Source organism: Capra hircus, chromosome 3, assembly GCF_001704415.2.
Source record: "Capra hircus breed San Clemente chromosome 3, ASM170441v1, whole genome shotgun sequence".
Classification (NCBI taxonomy): Eukaryota; Metazoa; Chordata; class Mammalia; order Artiodactyla; family Bovidae; genus Capra; species Capra hircus.
Genome location: NC_030810.1, coordinates 20,621,528 through 20,643,597, shown reverse-complemented (window position 1 = coordinate 20,643,597; position 22,070 = coordinate 20,621,528). Strand labels below are relative to the sequence as shown.

The window sequence follows — 22,070 nt, the reverse complement described above, 5'->3', positions numbered from 1 at the left end:
CTTCTCCTCCCGCCTTCAATCTTTCCCAGCATCAGGGTTTTTTCAAACGAGTCAGTTCTCATCAGGTGGCCAAAGTACTGGAGTTTCAGCTTCAGCATCAGCCCTTCCAATGAATACCCAGGACTGATCTCCTTTAGGATGGACTGGTTGGATCTCCCTCCTGTCCAAGGGACTCTCAAGAGTCTTCTCCAACATCACAGTTCAAAAGCATCAATTCTTTGGTGCTCACTTTTTTTTATGGTCCAACTCTCACATCCATACATGACCACTGGAAAAACCACAGCCTTGACTAGACGGACCTTTGCTGGCAAAGTAATGTCTCTGCTTTTTAATATGCTATCTAGGTTTATCATAGCTTTTCTTCCAAGGAGCAAGTGTCTTTTAATTTCATGGCTGCAGTCACCATCTGCAGTGATTTTGGAGCCCAAGAAAATAAAAGTCTTTCAGTGTTTCCATTGTTTCTCCATCTCTTTGCATAAAGTGATGGGACCGGAGGCCATGATCTTAGTTTTTTGAAAGTTGCATTTTAAGCCACCTTTTTTACTCTCCTCTTTCACTTTCATCAAGAGGCTCCTCAGTTCCTTTTCACTTTCTGCCATAAGGGTGGTGTCATCTGCATATCTAAGGTTATTGATATTCCTCCTGGCAATCTTGATTCTAGCTTGTGCTTCATCCAGCCCATCATTTTGCATGATGTACTCTGCATATAATTTAAATAAGCAGGATGACAAAATATAGCCTTGATGTACTCCTTTCCCGATTCAGAACCAGGTCCATTGTTCCATGTCCGGTTCTAACTGTTGCTTCTTGACCTGCATACAGATTTCTCAGGAGGTAAGTAAAAATTAAATTTAATTTAAATCTTAAATTATCTCTTTAAGAATTTTCCACAGTTTGTTGTGATCCACACAGTCAAAGGCTTTGGTGTAGTCAATGAAGCAGAAGTAGATGTTTTTCTGGAACTCTCATTTTTTCTGTGAGCCAATGGATGTTGGCAACTTGATCTTTCGTTTCTCTGACTTGTCTAAATCCAGCCTGAACATCTGGAAGTTCTCGGTTCACATACTGTTGAAGCCTGGCTTGGAGAATTTTGAGCATTACTTTGCTAGCGGGTGAGATGAGTGCAATTGTGTGGTATTTCGAATATCCTTTGGTATTGTCTTTCTTTGGGATTGGAATGAAAACTGACCTTTTCCAGTCCTGTGGCCACTTCTGCGTTTTCCAAATTTGCTGGCATATTGAGTGCAGCACTTTCACAGCATCATCTTTTAGGATTTGAAATAGATCAACTGGAATTCCATTATCTCCACTAGCTTTGTTCGTAGTGATGCTTCCTAAGGCCCACTCTACTTTGCACTCCAGGATGTCTGGCTCTAGGTCAGTGATCACACCACTGTGATTATCTGGGTCATGAAGATCTTTTTTGTATAGTTCATTCTTGTCATCTCTTCTTAGTATCTTCTGCTTGTTTAGGCATTTCATTGAGAGCGAACACATTAAACTTTCCCAGTAGAGGGCGCTGGAGGGACACTGTACAAGGAAGCAGCTCAGGGTGCAGTCCCAGCGACTATACCTTCCGTCAGTAGTGTGGCAGTGAGGACAGGCAGGGGTGCGCTGACCTAGTCACATGCTGTCAGCCTCGCATCCTGAATCTGACCTAGTGATCACCTTTCCACAGTCCTCCCTGAAACGACACTGTATGCTCCAGGCACGCCCACACTAGTGCCCTGATGGCCTCTGCTTGCCTGGTTCACTCTTTATACCCTAGCGTTTGTCTCCCATGTTGTTCCTGAGGGATATAATATACTCCATACCACCTACCCTCTGTGCAGGCCCGGATGCTGGCTGCTGTAAAGTGTTCTGGAGAGCTGCCGTGCTGATTGCCATGCTGAATGCTCAGTGGCTACGGGCCAGTTCTGCTCTTCTTTTATTGTCACAGTTTATAATTCTAATAAACTTCATCTCTTTAAATCACTGTGTGGTTTCTGTCTCCTAATTAGGCCCAGACTGCTATAATGTCCATCAATAAGAAAATTAATAAGAATGTCTTTGAAAGGCTCATTAGTGGAATGGACACAGTGGAGAAAATAATCTCTGACCTTGAGGAATGATACTAGAAATTTCCAAAACTAAAAAGAGAGAGAGAAAAAAAGACTGAAATTAACAGAACAGAATATCCAAGAACTGTGGGCCAACTACGAAAGCTGTAAGACGTGTAATGGAAATGACACAGGAAGAGACGGAAGAAATATTTGAAGCAACAATGACTGAGAATTTACCCAAATCAACGTCAGACACCAAACCACAGATCCAGGAAACTCGGAGAACACAAAGCAGGATTAAATGCCAAGAAAACTATACCCAGCATACTATATTCAAACTTAGAAAAAAAATCAAAGACAATGAAAAAAATCTTGAAAGAAACCAGATGGTAAAAAGATCTTATCTACAGAGAAGAAAAGAATTATATTCTACTTCTCAGACATCACGCAAACAAGGGAGCTGAGAGGGAAAAAAAAAACCCACCAACCTAATATTCTGTACTCTACAATATTATTCTTCATAAGTGAAAGAGAAACTAAGATTTTCTTAGACAGTCAAACACTGAAGGAATTTGTTGCCAACAGACCTGCCTTACAAGCAATGTTGAAAGTTCTAAGAGAATTCCCTGGTAGCCCAGGGGTTGGGACTTGGAGCTTTCATTGCCCCAGGCCAGGTTCAATCCCTGGTCAAGGAACTAACATCTTGCAAGCTGTGCAGTGTGGTAAAAAAAAAAAAAGTTCTAAGAGAAGTAAAATGATATAGGTCAGAAACTTGGACCTACATAAAAGAACAGCATTAGGGGTGAAATAAGTAAAGGTAAAATTAAAACCTTGATATCTTATATTTTTTACTTAACAGATAACAGGTTGTTCAAAATAATAATAGCAAAAACACATTTAACTATGTATTCATAAAAACATTCTATCCATGTTTTTATGCTTATGGATATGTGAAATGAATGAGTGCAATGAAACAAAGGATGAGGGGAGGAATTAGGATTATTTAGTTATTATAAGGAATTTATACTAACTGTGAATCAGTATAATGTTTTTTGAAAGTGGATTTGGATCAGCTGTGAATGTATTCTGAAAAATCTAAAACATACACAGACACACAGAAAAAATAAAGGACAATACAGCTGATATGCTAACAAAGGAGAGAAGCATAAATCATACACAGCACTCCATTAAGACAAAAACAGGAACAAAGACCACAGGCAACAAATGGAAAACAGTAGCAAAAATGGTAGATACGAGTCTAACTGGAGAAGGAAATGGCAGCCCACTCCTGTATTCTTGCCTGGAGAAGTCCATGGACAGTCCATGGCTTCGCAGAGAGTTGGACACAGCTGAGCAACTTAACACACACAAATCTAACTATATCAAAGAGCTGGACCATAAGGAAGGCTGAGCACCAAAGAACTGCTGCTTTTGAACTGTGGTGTTGGAGAGTTTTGAGAGTCCCTTGGACTGCAAGGAGATCAAACCAGTCAATCCTAAAGGAAATCAATCCTGAATATTCAATGGAAGGACTGATGCTGAAGCTGAAGCTCCAATGCAAAGAGCCAACTCATTAGAAAAGACCCTGATGCTGGGAAAGATGAAGGCGGGAAGAGAAGGAGGTGACAGAAGATGAGATGGTTGGACAGCTTCACAGACTCAATAGACATGAGTCTGTGGAAGCTCCAGGAGAAGCACAGGGAAACCTGGCATTGCTGCAGTTCATGGGGTCACAAAGAATTGGACACGACTGAGCAACTGAACAACTATATCAATGCGAGCATGCTAAGTCGCTCAGTTGTTTCTGACTCTTTGCAACCATGTGGACTGTAGTCCACCAGGCTACTCTGTCCATGGGATTCTCCAGGCAGGAATACTGGAGTGGGTTGCCATGCCCTCCTCCAGGGGATTTTCCCAACCCAGGGATCAAACCCACATCTCTTCCATCTTCTGCATTGGCAGGCAGGTTCTTCACCACTAGCACCACCTGGGAGGCCCAACTATATCAATAATCACCTTAAACGTTTATCAGTTCAGTTCAGTTCAGTCGCTCAGTTGTGTCTGACTCTGCAACACGCCAGGCCTCCCTGTCTATCACCAACTCTCGGAGTTCACTCAAACTCATGTCCATCGAGTTGGTGATGCCATCCAGCCATCTCATCCTCTGTTGTCCTCTTCTCCTCCTGCCCCCAATCCCTCCCAGCATCAGGGTCTTTTCAGATGAGTCAACTCTTCCCATCAGGTGGCCAAAGTATTGGAGCTTCAGCTTCAGCATCAGTCCTTCCAAGGAACACCCAGGACTGATCTCCTTTAGGATGGACTGGTTAGATCTCCTTGCTGTCCAAGGGACTCTCAAGAGTCTTCCAACACCATAGTTCAAAAGCATCAATTCTGCAGTGCTCAGCTTTCTTCACAGTCCAACTCTCACATCCATACATGACCACTGGAAAAATCATAGCCTTGACTAGATGGACCTTTGTTGGTAAAGTCATGTCTCTGCTTTTCAATATGCTATCTAGTGAGTGAGTGAAGTCGCTCAGTCGTGTCCGACTCTTTGCGACCCCGTAGACTGTAGCCCACCAGGCTCCTCTGTCCATGGGATTCTCCAGGCAAGAATACTGGAGTGGGTTGCCATTTCCTTCTCCAGGCGATCTTCCTGACCCAGGGATCAAACCCAGGTCTCCCGTATTGCAGGCAGACGCTTTAACCTCTGAGCCATATCTAGATTGGTCATAACTTTCCTTCCAAAGAGTAAGCATCTTTTAATTTCATGGCTGCACTCACCATCTGCAGTGATTTTGGAGCCCAAAAATATAAAGTCTGACATTGTTTCCGCTGTTTCCCCATCTGTTTCCCATGAAGTGATGGGACTGGATGCCATGATCTTAGTTTTCTGAATGTTGAGCTTTAAGCCAACTTTTTCACTCTCCTCTTTCACTTTCATCAAGAGGCTTTTAGTTCCTCTTCACTTTCTGCCATAAGGGTGGTGTCATCTGCATATCTGAGGTTATTGATTCCAGCTTATGCTTCCTCCAGCCCAGCATTTCTCATGATGTCCTCTGCATATAAGTTAAATAAGCAGGGTGACAGTATACAGCCTTGACATACTCCTTTTCCTATTTGGAACCAGTCTGTTGTTCCATGTCCGGTTCTAACTGTTGCTTCCTGACCTGCATATAGGGTTATAGTCTAAATTAAAAAGATTGGGACTGGTACATAGATTAAAAAAATAAAAACAAGACCCAACTAAGTGTAGTTTTACAAGGAAGCCTTTTAAAATATAAAGGCACATGTAAATTAAAAGCAAATGGATAGAGTAAGAGATCTGCTAACACTAATCAAAAGAATGTGGAAGTAAGTACATTCCAGACATTCTGGGGAAACCCAATCCCAAAGAAAAGCAGTGCTAAAGAATGTTCAAACTACAAGACAATTGTACTCATTTCACAGGCTAGCAAGGTAATACTCAAAATCCTTCAAATTAGGCTTCAACAGTATTTGAATCAAGAACTTCCAGATGTACAAGTTGGGTTTAGAAAAGGCAGAGGAACCAGAGATCAAATTGCCAACATTTGTTGGATCATAGAGAAAGCAAGGGAATTCCAGAAAAACATTTACTTCTGCTGCATTGACTATGCTAAAGCCTGTAGACAATTCTTAAAGAGATAGGAATAGCAAACCATCTTACCTATCTCCTGAGAAACCTGTATGTGAGTCAAGAAGCAACAGTTAGAACCTTACATGAAACAAGTCACTGATTCAAAATTGAGAAAGGAGTACAACAAGGCTGTATATTGTTACCCTGTTTATTTAACTTATATGCAGAGTACATCATGCAAAATGCCAGGCTGGATGACTTACAAGCTGGAATCAAGATTGCTGGGAGAAATATCAGCAACCTCAGATATGCAGATGATACCCGGAAATGGCAGAAGGCAAAGAGGAACTATAAGAGCTTCTTGATGAGGGTGAAAGAGGAGAATGATAAAGCTGGCTTAAAACTCAACATTAAAAAACTAAGATCATGGCATCTAGTCCCATCATTCATGGCAAATAGAAGGGGAAAAAGTGGAAGCAGTTTTCTCTCTTGGGCTCCAACATCACTGAGGATGGTGACTGTAGCCATGAAATTAGAAGACGCTTGTTTCTTGGAAGGAAAGCTATGACAAACCTAGACAGTGTATTAAAAAGCAGAGACAACACTTTGCCAACAAAGGTCTGTCTAGTCAAAGCTATGGTTTTTCCAGTAATCATGTACGGATGTGAGAACTGGACCATAAAGAAGGTACGCACTGAGAACTGATGTTTTTTAATTATGGTGCTGGAGAAGACTCTTCAGAGCTCCTTGACAACAAGGAGATCAAACCAGTCAATCCTAAATGAAATCAACCCTGAATATTCATTGGAAGGACTGATGTAAAGCTGAAGCTACAATATTTTGGCCACCTGATGGGAAGAGCAGACTCATTGGAAAAGACCCTGATGCTGGAAAAGATTGAAGGCAAAAGGAGAAGAAGACAGCAGAGTATGAGATGGTTGGACAGCATCACAGACTCAATGGACATGAACTTGGGCAAATTTCAGGAGATGGTGAGGGATAGGGAGGCCTGGTGTGCAGCAGTCCATGGGGTGCGAGAGTGAGACATGACTTTTTGACTGAACAACAACAACAACAAATTTAATTGAAAAGAATTCACCCATCTGCTTTCAGATCACAGTAGAATTAAACTAATAATCAATAAACAGAAAGACAATTGGGAAAACCCCCAAATATTTGAAGATTAAACAACACAGTTCAAAATAACACATAGGTCAAAGAAGAAATCTCAACAGAAAATTTAAAGTATTTTTAAGTAAATAAAAATGAAAATACAACTTATCAAGTTAGGGCAATGGGGTGAGGGAGCATGAGGTACACACTACTGGAAATAAGACAGGCTACAAGAGGGATTTCCCTGGCAATCTGTGGTTAAGACTCTGGGCTTCCACTCCAGGGAACATGGGTTTGATCCCTGGTAGGGGAATTAAGACCCCTTATGATGCATGATGTGGCCAAATTAAAAAAAAAAACATATGCTACAAGGATGTATTGTACAACATGGGGGAATATAGACAATATTTCATAGTAACTGTAAATGGAGTATAACCTTTAAAAATTGAATTTTAGGACTTCTCTGGCAGTCCAGTGATTAAGATTCTGCGCTTCCAATGCAGGGAGCGTGCATTCAATCTCTGGTCAGAGAACTAAAATCCTACATGCCCATGCTGTGTGCTGTAGCCAAAAAATAAAAATTGAATCTTGATTAATTAATTAAGGAAGATTTAAGATTAATCACCTAAGCCTCCACCTTAAGAAGCTAGAAAAAGAGCAAATTAAATTTAACATAAGCAGATGAAAAGAAAAAATACTGGAGCAGAAATCAATGCAGTTGGAAATAGGAAATCAATAGAGAACATCAACAAAACCAAAAACTGGTTCTTTGATGAGATCCACAAAATGGACATGCCTCTAGCCAAGCTAACTAAGGGAGAAAACAGAGAAGACACAAGTCACTAACATCAGAACAGATACTATATTACTACAGATTCCATAGCCATTGTATGCGAAGCCGCTCAGTCGTGTCCGACTCTTTGTGACCCCATGGCCATTAAGAGGATAATAAAGGAATATTATGCACAACTCTATGCCCACAAATTTGATACCCAGATTTAAATACACCCAAAACTTGCCAAATCTCACACAAGAAGAAACAGACAATCTGGATAGGCTTATATGTATTAAAAATTTAATCAATAATTAGTAATCTTCTAAAACCGAAAGCAGCAGGTCCCAGATAGGTTCACTTGTGAATTCCATCAAACATTCAAAAAGAAATTATACCAATTCTCCACAATCTTTTCAAGAAGACAGAAGTGGAAGGAATACTTTCTAACTGATTCTACGAGGCCATCATTACCCAAACACCAAAACCAGGCAAAGACATTATAAGAAAAGACACTAAAGAGCAGTATCTCTCATGAACATGGAAATAAAATCCTCTGCAAAATATTAACAAATCCAGTTCAACAATGCATAAAAAGAATTATACACCATAACTAAGAGGGTTTTAATCCTAGGTATGTAAGGCTAGTTCAATATTCGAAAATCAATTAATGTAAACCATTACACCAATAGCTAAAGGAGCAAAATCAAATGATCACATCAACAGATCAGAAAAAGCATTTGACAAAGTCTAAAATCCATCTATAAAAAATCTTTCAATTAATTAGGAATGGAAGGGAAGTTCCTCAATTTGATAAAGAACATCTACAAAAAAATGCAGCTAACATTGATACTTAATGATAAGAAACTTCAAGCTTTTCTGCCAAAATCAGAAAAATGGCGTGACTATATCTTCTACCACTGCTTTTCAACATCATACTGGAAATTCCAGCTAATACAATAAGCTAAAAAAAAGGAATTAAAAAGTATACAGATTGGGAAGGAAGAAAGTATATAAACTGTCTTTGTTTGCAGATGACATAATGGCCTATGTAGAAAATCTGGGGGAAAAAAATCAACAAAAACCCATCTGAAACAAGTAAGTGATTGTATCAAAGTTGCAGGATACAAGGTTAATGTACAAAAGTCAACACTTTATACCATCAATGAACAAGTAGAATTTGAAATTAAAAATATTACCAATCACATTAGCACCCCCAAAATGAAAGAATTAGGTATAAATCTAACAAGTTATAAACGTACAAGATCTACATGAGGAAAATTTAAAAACTCAGATGAAAGATATCAAAGAAGAACTACTTAAATGTAGGGAGTTTCCACATTCATGGATAGGAAGACTCAACGCTGTCAAGATGTCAGTTCTTCCCAACTTGATCTGTAGATTCAATATAAACACAATCAAAGTCTCAGCAAATTATTTTATGGGTGGAGAAACTGATTCTAAAGTTTATATGCAGAGGCAAAAGATCCAGAATATCCAACTCAATACTGAAGAAGAACAAGAGTTGGAAGACTGATATTACCAAACTCAAGACTTACTCTAAAGCCACAGTGGTCAAAACTGTGAATTTAGAGGAAGAACAAATAGATTAACTGAATAGAACAGAGCCAGAAACAGACCCAGAAAAATGTAATTAACTAATGCTTGACAAAGGAGCAAAAGTAATACAATGGAAAAAAGACATTCTTCCTAACAAACAGTGCTATAATGACTGGACAGCCACCTGAAAAAAAAGAACAGATACAAATCTTCATAAAAATTAATTCAAAATGGATCACAGACCTAATCATAAAACACAAAACCACACTCCTAGAATATAACGTAGGACAAAACCTTGATGACCTGAGACAGGACAATGACATTTTAGATGAAATACCAGATGTACAATCCATGAAAGAAATAATTGATAAGCTGGTCTAGAGTAAAATGAAAAACTTCTACTCTGCAAGAGGAGAAAGCAAACCACAAATATTAATACTTGCAAGAGACATCTGATAAAGGACTGTTCTCCAAAACATACAAAAAAAACACTTAAAACTCAACAATAAGAAAATAAACAACCGGATTAAAAAGTAGGGAAAAGATGTGAACAGACACATCATCAATGAAGATACACAGATGACAAGTAAGCATATGACAAAATCTTCAATACCATGTATCACTAGGGATACGCAAATTGAAACAACAGGTACTACTATAAATGTATTAGAATGGCCAAATTAAAAAACACTGACAATACCAAAAGTTAGAAAGTTTCTGTAGAGCAACTGAAATTCTCATTTATTGCTGGTGGGAATGTCAAAATGGTTCAGCCACTTTATAAAACTACCCTTAACCATACAGTCTAGCAATCACCCTCCTTGGTATTTAACCAAATGAACTGAAAATTTATGTACACATGAAAACCTGTGAGTGAGAGTGGTATGTCCAGACAATGGAATATTATTCAGCACTAAAAAGAAATGAGCTGTCAAACCATGATAAGATATGGAAGAAAGCTAAATGCATAGTACTAAGAGAAATGAATCAATCTGAAGAGGCTACATACTGTATGATTCCAATTACATGACATTTTGGAAAAGGCAAAACTATGGAGACAGTGACAAGATTAGTGGATGTCAGGAGTTGGGGTACAGAGTGATGAACAGATGGGACACAGAGGATTTTAGGGCAATAAAACTCCTCTGCATGATACAACAATGATGGATGCATGTCACTATACGTTTGTCAAAACTCATATAATGCACCAGAAGAGTGAACCCTAATGTAAATTAGAGGTTTTGGGTAATAATGACGCGACAATGCAGGTTCAACAGTTGTAACAAATGTACTAATCTGGTGCTGGATATTGACGGTGCGGAAGGTGGTTACATGTGTGGGGACAGGGAATATGGGAACTCTGTACCATCTGCTCAGTTTCACCATGAATCTAAAACTGCTCTTAAAAAAGTTTATTAATTAAAAGGAAAAAAACACAATGAACTAGAAAGGTTCCACTTCTAGAATGGCTAAGTGCCTACTTAATTGACCTTACGTATGGTTATAATCTAGTTATAGATGTTGTTCTTCAGTTGCTAAGTCATGTCCAGCTGTTTGTGACTCCATGAACTGTAGCAAGCCAGCTTCACTATGTCCCCGAGTTTGGTCAAACCCATGTCAGTGATGCCATCCAACCATCTCATCCTCTGTCACCTAGTAAATATTTAATATTGAACTAAACTGTATGAAATGAACCTACTTTCAACTCAACAGACCCCATATTATTTAACACATTCCAGACTTTAAAGTGAAAATAAAGAGTCTTAGAATATTCTGTGGATCCAAATATCAGGATGTATAAGATTTTAGAATTAATCCGATAAGAAGTTTGATCTTTCTCAACATTGGGTTAAGTAAAGAGTCCACAGTCATGAACTAGGCTTTAACATCAGTTCTTCCTCCCTGGATCTGAGGCCTACCTAGATTTTCTGCGGTATTTAGGAGAGATGATGATAGCTAACATTTATGGAGTACTGGGGAGCCTGGTGGGCTGCCGTCTATGGGGTCGCACAGAGTCGGACATGACTGAACTGACTTAGCAGCAGCAGCAGCAAGCATGTTATATGTATTAACATAAAGCTAGAATCCGTAGACCCAGGCAGGCTGAAAAGGCCAGATGATGTTCTCGATCAAAGTCTCTGAGTAGGGAAGATTTAGTCCTAAACTCTGTCAGCAATCTAAATGAAGAGATAATCATATCAGAGACAAGCTGCAAGTAGTAATTACTGCCTGGCATTCACATTACAGTTGTGATACTATGTTCAAGGTTTGGAAGTGCTAAATTAATTTCTACATGATGAAAAAGTCCAAGTCAGATATATGCTGAGTTTTTACAAAGTTCATGGTTAGAATGCACTACCTGAGCTAACACCTACCCCAGTCCATTTTGAGGGAAAAGTCCCTATGCACAACGAGAGGTCCGCTTTAAAAGCCAAGCAGGTCTAGTTCCCTGGGTCTCCCCGCGCTCTTGGTGGTGTCTTCTCATATTAGGGTCAGTATAGTGTTTGAGAATTCTACTGATTCTTGGAAAAGGGTCATGTGCACACTGAATAGCTGGATCTCAGTGAGTCTGATAAAGTGAGACCCTTATCTCTAGGACACAGATCAGTTTCAGAATCACTTGATTCTTAGGGTGCTCAAACAACTATTCCCCATTCATCCTCAGAGTCATTCTCCAAAGACACACTGAACTATAAGCAAGGAGACAAACTCAAGTGGAACAGACCTGTCTTATTTGGCTTAATGCTATACTGTTTCACTACTTTGGTACCTTTTTATTGCCCAAGACAGGGCTTGTAGATTATCAAATCCAGGCAGCAACGGCTTCCTATGGGTCCAAGCCTGCTCTATTTCCATTATCCCTAGGTCTGGAACTTCCACTGTAAACAGTATAGCAGTGAACAGTGTAGAGCAACTCCTTCCACAAAGCTGCGCCCCTTGGTCTGACTCCCCTGGGTTAAGAATACATATCTAGACTAAAACACGGGGCTAACTCCAATGAGGTCCTCTGCCTCGTAATTTTTATATATTCCTTAGTCAGATGCAAGTACATCAGTCCTTATACTGCCTAGAAGAGTCCATATTCCAAATGAATGCATGAGATCAGTGATTCCACATACTGGAATTGAAGTAAATGTCAACATGAAACAAACAGTTCTCCCGCTACTGTTGACTCCTGTTCTAACAGAGGGAAAGTTATTAGGAGTCCTATGAGGCAGAAAACCATCTGTGTAAGCCCTAATTCTTGGGCAAGGTAGGACAAAATGTTAATGGAGGCCTCATCACATGGTCCCAGAGGACCGGAGTCATAACACACTCTCAACACACCAGAACAGGGGTGGTGGACCCAAGACATGCACAAGACCAAAAGGAATATTGACAGGTCAAGGCAACAACTAACTAAGAGTCAAAAACAGACTGAACACACTCTCCCATAGAAAGCACGCCCATGAGTTCTGTCTGCTTCAGCCAGCCAAGTGAAGAAACAATATATTGTAACATGTTGAACCTCACACAGTGAGAAGAGGAAAGAAATTGGGCATCTGTGACCACTCTTGTATTCCACTTTTCTTAATCTTTAAGCACTCACCTGTGTGGCCATGGAGTGGTGAGTGCGGCCGTGGTAGTGTAGGTGATGTACTAGAGGTCACAATCAAACTCTTGCGGTTACTTGTCCGACAGCTGCAATGAAAACACAAATGTCAGTTATAACAGGGTTGCATCATGGGCCCACAGAACTTAAGCAGCTATCGAGAGACAAAGTCACATCATTTCATGAGCTGAGCAGTGTAACACTTTGAACTGGGTTAGCAATTACTGTTTGTACAGTGAGATTTCATAATTTATTGTGTGCCATCTTGCAATAACTTTTGTCACTATCTTGACTATTTCTTGTATTGCCACTACACTTTTCCAATGTGCAGGTTTTGCTTCCCAAGCAAATATCCAGGGAGTTCCCTAAATGTAATAACCATGCACTAAATGGTATATATTGAAGAGTGACCACTGCAAGTTTGATTCAGACAACAAAAAACACAAGCCATAAATATTCTCATCTCTCATAAAAATTAATGTTCTTGCCATAAAGATGAAATTATTAAATCTATGGAATTTATCTTTGACAAACTGCTTAATCAATTAATTAATAGTGTCATTTCACCATAAATTTCAGAGCAGGGCTGGGTTCCCTCTACAAAGTTGGTTTTCCTTTACATTTTAATGCCTGAGATTTTTCTAGTGCTTGGAGAAAGTCAAATCATGTTGAAAAGTCATTTCATGCTCAACCTGTTATATAAAATGTATGTAAATTTATTTGAAAGTTAGCCCATCTTTCAAAGGCATTAAAGAAGCCTGGTCATTTATATTCATCGAAACAAATATTTAGAGCTTCCCTGATGGCTCAGGTGGTAAAGCGTCTGCCCACAATGTGGGAGACCTGGGTTCAATCCCTGGGTCGGGAAGATCTCCTGGAGAAGGAAATGGCAACCCACTCCAGTACTCTTGCCTGGAAAATCCTATGCACGGAGGAGCCTGGCAGGCTACAGTCCATGAGGTCACAAAGAGTTGGACACGACTGAGGGACTTCACTTTCACTGTTTTTCAAACAAATATTTACTGAACATCAACTGCACACCAGGTACCATTCCAGGTGCAAGGGAAGCCATAGAGAACAAAAGAAAATCTCTGTCCTCAAATGGCAGTACACAGTGACATGAAGAAAGAGACAGAATGTTTAAGAAACAGCAAAGAACTCAAGTAGGTGGCAGGAGGGGACAATGACAAGGAAAAAAGTAGGTTACAGAAGCTATGGGTATAGACTGCAGCCAGACTCTGTAGGGCTGCCAGACTGCTGTAAAGAACTATTGGAAATGTGATAAGGAATCGCTGGAAGGATTGTGATCAATCTCAAGAGATTATGATTAAAAATGACACGAACCCGTCCCTAAGAAACCATTAGGAATCATCCGATCACATCTCACAAGCCCTTATTACCCCCTGTTACCACCAAAGGCCCAAGTCTTCCATCTCTAATTTGACACAGTCTCCCTCTACTCCTTAATCTTAAAAAAAAAAAAAAAAAGAAAGAAAGCAAGCTTACACCATGCCTCCCTGAACTCAGTCTGTCATCAGCAAACTATAATCTTAACTTATTTTCTCAACATTCAGTTTCAATTCTGGCTCTAACTGAAACCTTGCTATCCCCCAGGACACCACAGTTCTGGTGAAAATTCCAATCCTTTTAAACCCAACTTTCCATCTATTTTGCAACTGCACTCGGGCGGCCGATGGTGAATGAAGAAAAATCCAAAATCATGTTGGCTGGTGTTTCTTCATGTTTATGATGATAAATATCAAGTGGATCCATACTACGTCTACTTAGGTAACACACTCTCTCTCCAAGACAACTCACATCTCAAGACTAATTCACATCTTCTCCCCAAACCTCCAGTACTTCTTCTCTTCCCCAAATCCTATCCTCATCGCTGACTTGGCTTTTTATTCAACTAGGGGTAAAAAGAATCAAAACAAAAAGAAGTACTACATATTTCTGCTCCAAAAAATCTTACTAACCTGGAGAATTTCCTGGTGGTCCAGTGGTTAAGAATCCGCCTTCCAGTGCAGTGGACGCAAGTTTGATCCCTGGTCAGGGAACTAAGATCCCACATGCTGTGGGGCAACTAAGCCCACGTGCCACAACTGCTGAGCCTGTGTGCTCTGGAGTCCACATGCCACAGCCAGAGCCCGTGTGTCACAACAAAAGAATGTCGCAACTAAGATCTGACTCAGTTAAAAATAAATAATAAATATATTTTTTAAATCTATCAGCCTGAATCTGTATACATATACTGACTTTCCCATCAACAATAGCAGAAGACCATGTTGCTATGGAAGTCAACTCCCTGACTCCCTATTCAAGAAGTCTGTACCTCCACTGTCTTCCTTCTCCTATAACACAAATTTCTACATCCTATTGGTTCATTCTCATCATCATAAAAACATGCTGTCATTTCTTACATATCAAGAAAATTAGAATAAAAACTTTCATAGACCTCTCCCAACTTTGCTCCCCTGTTTGGGAAAAAGTCCACGTAGGAATTCTGTACTTGTTTTCCTCGTATCTCATTTCCTATTATCTCTTTTTTAAAAAAATTACTTTTGGCTGTGCTGGGTCTTTGTTGCTGCACAGGTTTTTCTTCAGTTGTGGAGAGGGATGGGGGGCACTCTCCAGCTGTGGTACGGGCACTTCTCATTGTGGTGGCCTCTCTTGCTGCAGAGCATGGTCTTAGTTGCTCCCGAGGCATGTGGGGTCCTCCCTGATTAGGGATCAAACTCATCTCCCATATTTGGAAGTGACTCCTTTACCACTGAGCCACAAGGGAAGGCCCTCCTGTTCTCTATTTAACCCACTCTACACTAGATAATCAACATCTTTCTTGCCTGTTATCAAGGTCATCACTAACAACACTCAATTCTCAGTCCTTGTCTTATGTAACCTCTCAACATCATTCAACAGTTATAACTTCTTCTAAAAAACAAATTGGGATTCAATTTATATTCAATTAGGTGTTCTGTTCAATGAGCCCTGACAACTGTACACATTTATATAACACATCCAAAACAAAAGACAGTGATTCTATTACCCCAGAAAGTCCCCAAGTGCCCCTTCTGGTCAAAGTTACTGTGAGTCCATTTTATTTCCTTTATTGGCTTATTACCTATCAGTTCAGTTCAGTTCAATGATAGCTTTGACTAGATGGACCTTTGTTGGCAAAATGTTGTCTCTGGTTTTTAATACTCTGTCTAGGTTTGTCATATTTTATGGAATGTACATATGAAATCACATCAACCCTTAGAAAGCTTATTTGGACCGAGGGGATCTTGAGCAGAAAGATACCCAAGGTCTCCTGTACTAGGGCTCACACTATCTTCTTCAACAGGCATGCCCTCCCTCTTTAACTTACTCAGTTCTACCCATTCAATAAGAACCATGAGCTCAAACGTGGTTTTGTGTGAATTCTCTTTTATTCTTCCAAGCAGGATGGAAAAATGAAACACTTTTCAGACATTAGACAACAAGCAATGTAGGATGGTGATCACTTAAAGAGAAGGGAAACAAACAAGGTGAATCCTACAACTGCCTGAGCTTACTGCCTGGAAAGACATGCCCATAACAGCACAGAGAGAAGATGGCCTGCATAGAACCTGGGGTGGAAGAAACTTCCTTAAGAAAAAGAGCAGGTGGAATCACTCCCTGATACTCAAACAGGGTTGGGAACAGTTTGTGTTTCCACCAGACAGAGGGGGGAAACCTGGTTATTCACAGGGAATTAGCAAGGAAAAATTAGTCCAAATGCTAACCTGGTCCCTACCTAACAAAGCTTAAAAGCAATCCTTAAAAGATCAAATTATTTCCAAGTAATTTAACTGTGCCCCAGAATAAGGCTCAAAAATAATACTGAAAGAAGCAAAAAAAAACAAAAAACAAAAACAAAAACAAACACCTCTGTCAATACAAAGTCAAATTCAGTGATTGGTACATAATAAAAATTACTAGGTATGGAAAAAAGTAGGAAATATGACCCATGATGTGGTGTCGGGGAGTAGGGAAGAGAGTAGAAACAACAGACCCAGAGAGGCACACACAGAATTAGTAGAAGAGAAATAATAAAATCATTATAACTATATTCCATATTTTCTAAACATCCCTTTTTTTTTCCTTTTAAAATATTTATTTATTTATTTTTAGCTGTGTGGATCTTCGTTGGGACATGCAGGATTCTCTCTAGTTGTGATGTGCGGGTTTAACTGCCACGCAGCAAATGGGATCTTAGTTTCCCGACCAGGGACTGAACCTCATCCCTTGCATTGGAGGCGGATTCTTAACCAGCGGACCAACGGGGAAGCCCCTATATTTTCAGTGAGGCACAGGAAAGTGTAAGCATATTAAAGAGAGATTATGGATAATACTTTTAAAAATCCAAATAGGACTTCCTGAGATTAAGAGTCTCAGATGAAAATTAAACAGGATGGCATTAACAGGAGATAAAGCACTGCAGAAGAAAGATTCGCAATCCTAGATACAGTGAGAAGAAAACTGCAAAATGAAACAGAAAAAAGAAAACTTTTTTTATTTTTAAAAATTAATTTATTTATTTTAATTGGAGGCTAATTACTTTACAATATTGTGGTGGGTTTTGCCATACATCGGCATGAATCAGTCACGGGTGTACATGTGTCCCCCTCATCCTGAACTCCCCTTCCACCTTCCTCCCGACTCCATCCCTCTGGGTTGTCCCAGAGCATGGGCTCTGAGTACCCTGCTTCATGCATTGAACTTGCACTGCTCATCTGTTTCACATATGGTAATATACATGTTTCAGTGCCAGAGAAAAGGGAACTTTTAAACGGAAAGAACACCAGGGAGCTGTGCAATAACTGCTGCCAACCACTGTGTCATTAGTCCCTGAAAGGGAGGGAGGGAGAAGCTGAAAAAATATTTGCAGAAATAAGTGCTGAAATTTTTCCAAATTTGACAATTATAAACTCACAGATCTAACTGGCTCAATGAACCCCAAGCACAAGAAACATGAAGAAAAGTATCCAAAGCATATCACAGTCAAATTACTTAAAACTGATGATAAAATCTTAAGAGCTGCCAGATAGAAAAATTACATAACACAATAGAATAAAGATAACAATGACAACAAACTTGTGCTTGGAAAAAGATGCAAGCCAGAAGACAGTGAAGAAATGTCTTAAAGCACTGAACCTAGAATTCAATACCAAGTGAAAATATCTTTCGAAAGAGGTAGTCCAAATATTTTTCAGACACACAAAAGCTGAAATAACTCATTATCAACAGATCTGCACTATAATAAGTGTTAAAGAAAGTCCTTCAGGCAGAAGGAATATTATACTAGACAGAAATCTGGATCTGCACAAAGAAAAGCACCAAAAATGGTAAACATAAACCATTTTTCTTTTTTTCTTTTTAAATTCTCTTCTTGAAACTTCCCTGGCAGTCCAGTGGTTACGATTCTGCGCTTCCACTGCAAGAGGCACAGGTTCAATCCCTGATTGAGAAACTAAGATTCCCAAAAGCCTCTGGGCACAGCCAAAAAAAAATTAAAAAACCCAAACCTCTTCTTGAATTTTAATGGAAACACAATAATTTACTGTGGGGTTTACAACACTGTTGTTCATTGCTGTTGTTCAGTTGCTCAGTTGTGTCTGACTCTTTGTGACCCCATGGACACGCCAGGCTTCCCGGTCCTTCACTATCTCCTGGAGTTGCTCAAACTCATGTCCATCGAGTCAGTGATGCCATACAACCGTCTCGTTCTCTGTCGCCCCTTTCTCCTCCTGCCTTCAACCTTTCCTGGCATCAGGGTCTTTTCCGATGAGTTGACTCTTGCATCAGGTGGCCAAAGCATTAGAGCTTTAGCTTCAGCATCTGTCCTTCCAGTGAGTATTCAGGGTTGATTTTCTTTAGGATGGACTGGTTGGATCTCCTTGCAGTCCAAGGAACTCTCAAGAGTCTTCTCCAATACCACAATTTGAAAGCATCAATTCTTTAGTGCTCAGTCTTCTTTATGGTCCAACTCTCACATCCATACATGACTACTGGAAAAACCATAGCTTTGAGTATTTGGACCTTTGTCAGCAAAGTGATATCTCTGCTTTTTAATATGCTGTCTAGGTTACAACATATGTAGATGTAAAATGCATGCAGGATAGCCATAGCACCAAGGCTGGGAGGGGAGAATGGAAGTATACTACTGTGAGGCTCTTACATTAAGTATGAAGTGGTATAATACTACCTTAAGATAAACTAGCGGAGAAGGCAATGGCACCCCACTCCAGTACTCTTGCCTGGAAAATCCCATGGACGGAGGAGCCTGGTGGGCTGCAGTTCATGGGGTCGCAAAGAGTTGGACATGACTGAGCGACTTCACTTTTGCTTTTCACTTTCATGCACTGGAGAAGGAAATGGCAACCCACTCCAGTGCTCTTGCCTGGAGAATCCTAGGGACAGGGGAGCCTGGTGGGCTGCCATCTATGAGGTCGTACAGAGTCAGATACGACTGAGGCGACTTAGAAGCAGCAGTAGCAACAAGATAAACTGGAAGTTAAAATTTTACATTTTAAACACTAACGCAAGTAGTGCAAAAGAAAAATAAAGTATAGAAGTTGGGCTCCTAAAATTTCTTGGGCTCCAAAATCACTGCAGATGGTGACTGCAGCTATGAAATTAAAAGATGCTTGCTCCTTGGAAGAAAAACAAACCGACAGCATATTAAAAAGCAGAGACACTACTTTGCCAACAAAGGTCGTATAGTCAAAGCTATGGTTTTTTTCAGGAGCCAACTATGGATGTGAGAGTTGAATCATAAAGAAAGCTGAGCACTGAAGAATTAAAGCTTTTGAAGTGTGGTGTTGGAGAAGACTCTTGAGGGTCCCTTGGACTGCAAGGAGATCAAACCAGTCAATCCTAAAGGAAATCAACCCTGAATATTTGTTGGAAGGACTGATGCTGAAGCTCCAAAACTTTGGCCACCTGATGGGAAAAACTGACTCAGTGGAAAAGGCCCTGATGCAGGGAAAGATTGAAGGCAGGAAGAGAAGGGGACAACAGAGGATGGCATCACCAACTTGATGAACATGAGTTTGAGAAAGCTCCAGGAGTTGCTGATGGACAGGGAAGCCTGGTGAGCTGCAGTCCATGGGGTCACAAAGAGTCAGACATGACTGAGAGACTGAACTGAACTGAACTGATACTTAATAGGCCAGTAAAGGAAATAAAATGGACTCATAGTAGCTCAGTAGGTAAAGAATCTGCCTGCAGTGCAGGAGACCCGGTTCAATCCCTGGGTTGGGAAGATCCTCTGGAGAAGGAAATGGGAACCCACTCCAGTATCCTTGCCTGGAAAATCTCATGGACAGAGGAGCCTGGTGGGCTGCAGTCCATGGGGTCACAAAGAGTCAGACACAACTGAGAGACTAACACTTACTTACTTACTTACTTACTTACTTACTTAAAGGAAGGCAGAAAAAGCACAAGTATAGCTGGCCCAAACAGAAAACGATAAGCAAGAGGATAGATTTAAATCCAATTACATTCAATTCAGTTCAGTCACCCAGTCATGTCCGAATCTTTGTGACCCCATGACCCACAGCACACTAGGCCTCCCTGTCCATCATCAACTCCCAGAGTCTACACAAACCCATGTCCATTGAGTCAGTAATGCCATCCAACCATCTCATCCTCTGTCGTCCCCTTCTCCTGCCCTCAATCTTTCCCAGCATCAGGGTCTTTTCAAATGAGTCAGCTCTTCACATCAGGTGGCCAAAGTGTTGGAGTTTCAGCTTCAACATCAGTCCTTCCAATGAACACCCAGGACTGACCTCCTTTAGGATGGACTGGTTGGATCTCCTTGCAGTCCAAGGGACTCTCAAGAGTCTTCTCCAACACCACACTTCAAAAGAATCAATTCTTCGGCACTCACTTTTCTTTATGGTCCAACTCACATCCATACATGACTACTGGAAAAACCATAGCCTTGACTAGACGGACCTTTGTTGGCAAAGTAATGTCTCTGCCTTTTAATATGCTGTTTAGGTTGGTCATAACTTTCCTTCCAAGGAGTAAGCCTCTTTTAATTTCATGGCTGCAGTCACCATCTGCAGTGATTCTGGAGCCCAGAAAAATAAAGTCAGCCACTGTTTCCCCATCTATTTGCCATGAAGTGATGGGACCGGATGCCATGATCTTAGTTTTCTGAATGCTGAGCTTTAAGGCAATTTTTTCACTCTCCTCTTTCACTTTGATCAATTACATTAATAATCTCATAAAATGCAAATGTTCTAAATATATATTCAGCTAAAACGAAGACTGATAGATTGGATAAAAGAGCAGGACCTGACCATATGCTGTTTATTACCTGTGACAACCAAAAACCTAGAAATCACCTCAAATGTTCACGAACAGATAAACAAATCATAATATATCCATACAATGGACTACTACTCAGCAATAAAAATGTATGAGCTATTGATACACACAATAAATGAATCTCAAAATAATTATGCTGAAATCAAGAAGCCAGACATAAAAGAGTACATACTGAACAATTCCATTTACATAAAATTCAAGAAAACTTTAACCTATACGGACAGACAACAGATAACAGGCTTCTTGACCAAAGCAGGGGACGTATTATAATGAGACATAAGGACATCCGGGAGCTGCAGATACGTTTATTGTCTTGAATGTTTATTGTACAAATGGTTTCAGAGACGCATACATATATCAAGATCCATCAAACTGCACCATTCATTTGTATTTATTATTTATTTGGCTACATCGGGGTCTTAGTCGGGGCAAGCAGAATCTTATCTGCCTTATGTAGGATCTTCCACTGAGGTGCACAGGCTCTCTAATTGTGGCACACAGGTTCCAGAGCAGGTAAGCTCAGTAGTTGTGGTGCATAGGCTTAGTTGCTCCACAGCATGTGGGATCTTAGCTCCCAGACCAGGAGTCAAATCCATGCCCCCTATACCACAAGGTGGATTCTCAACCAGTGGTCCACCAGGGAAGTCCCAAATTGTACGTTTTAAATATGTACAGCCTATTATATTTCAACCACACGTCAATAAAGCTATATATTTTTTAATGTAAATAATATCAAAATCACTTTTCTGCTTAAAATTCTGTCTCAAGGAGAATAAAACTCAATGTTCTTACAATGGCCGACAAGCTGTACATGGCCTGGATCTGCATTACCTCTGTCCCTCATGCTCACTCGACTTCAGCCACACGGGCCTCTTCACTTCTCTTAGAACATGCCAAGTGCACCACTGCCTCAGGGCTTTCCCAAAGGAGGCTTCCTTTGCCCGTTTCCCTCATGACTTGCTCCCTCCTCTTTCAGGTCTTTGCGCAAGTTCAGTCTTCTGAATGGATTTTCCTTTGACCATTCTATTTAAA

General features: G+C 40.3%; 1 protein-coding gene across 4 annotated transcripts in view; it reads right to left on the bottom strand.

The window, feature by feature from the left end:
• MAST2 (microtubule associated serine/threonine kinase 2) overlaps positions 1-22,070 on the bottom strand; it is a 198,977-nt gene that overhangs the window by 48,265 nt on the left and 128,642 nt on the right. For all 4 annotated transcript variants that reach the window (XM_018043679.1, XM_018043683.1, XM_018043687.1 and 1 more), the window contains one exon: positions 12,675-12,766. In XM_018043679.1, coding sequence (XP_017899168.1) covers positions 12,675-12,766 — 92 coding nt within the window. The remainder of the gene's footprint in view (positions 1-12,674; positions 12,767-22,070) is intronic.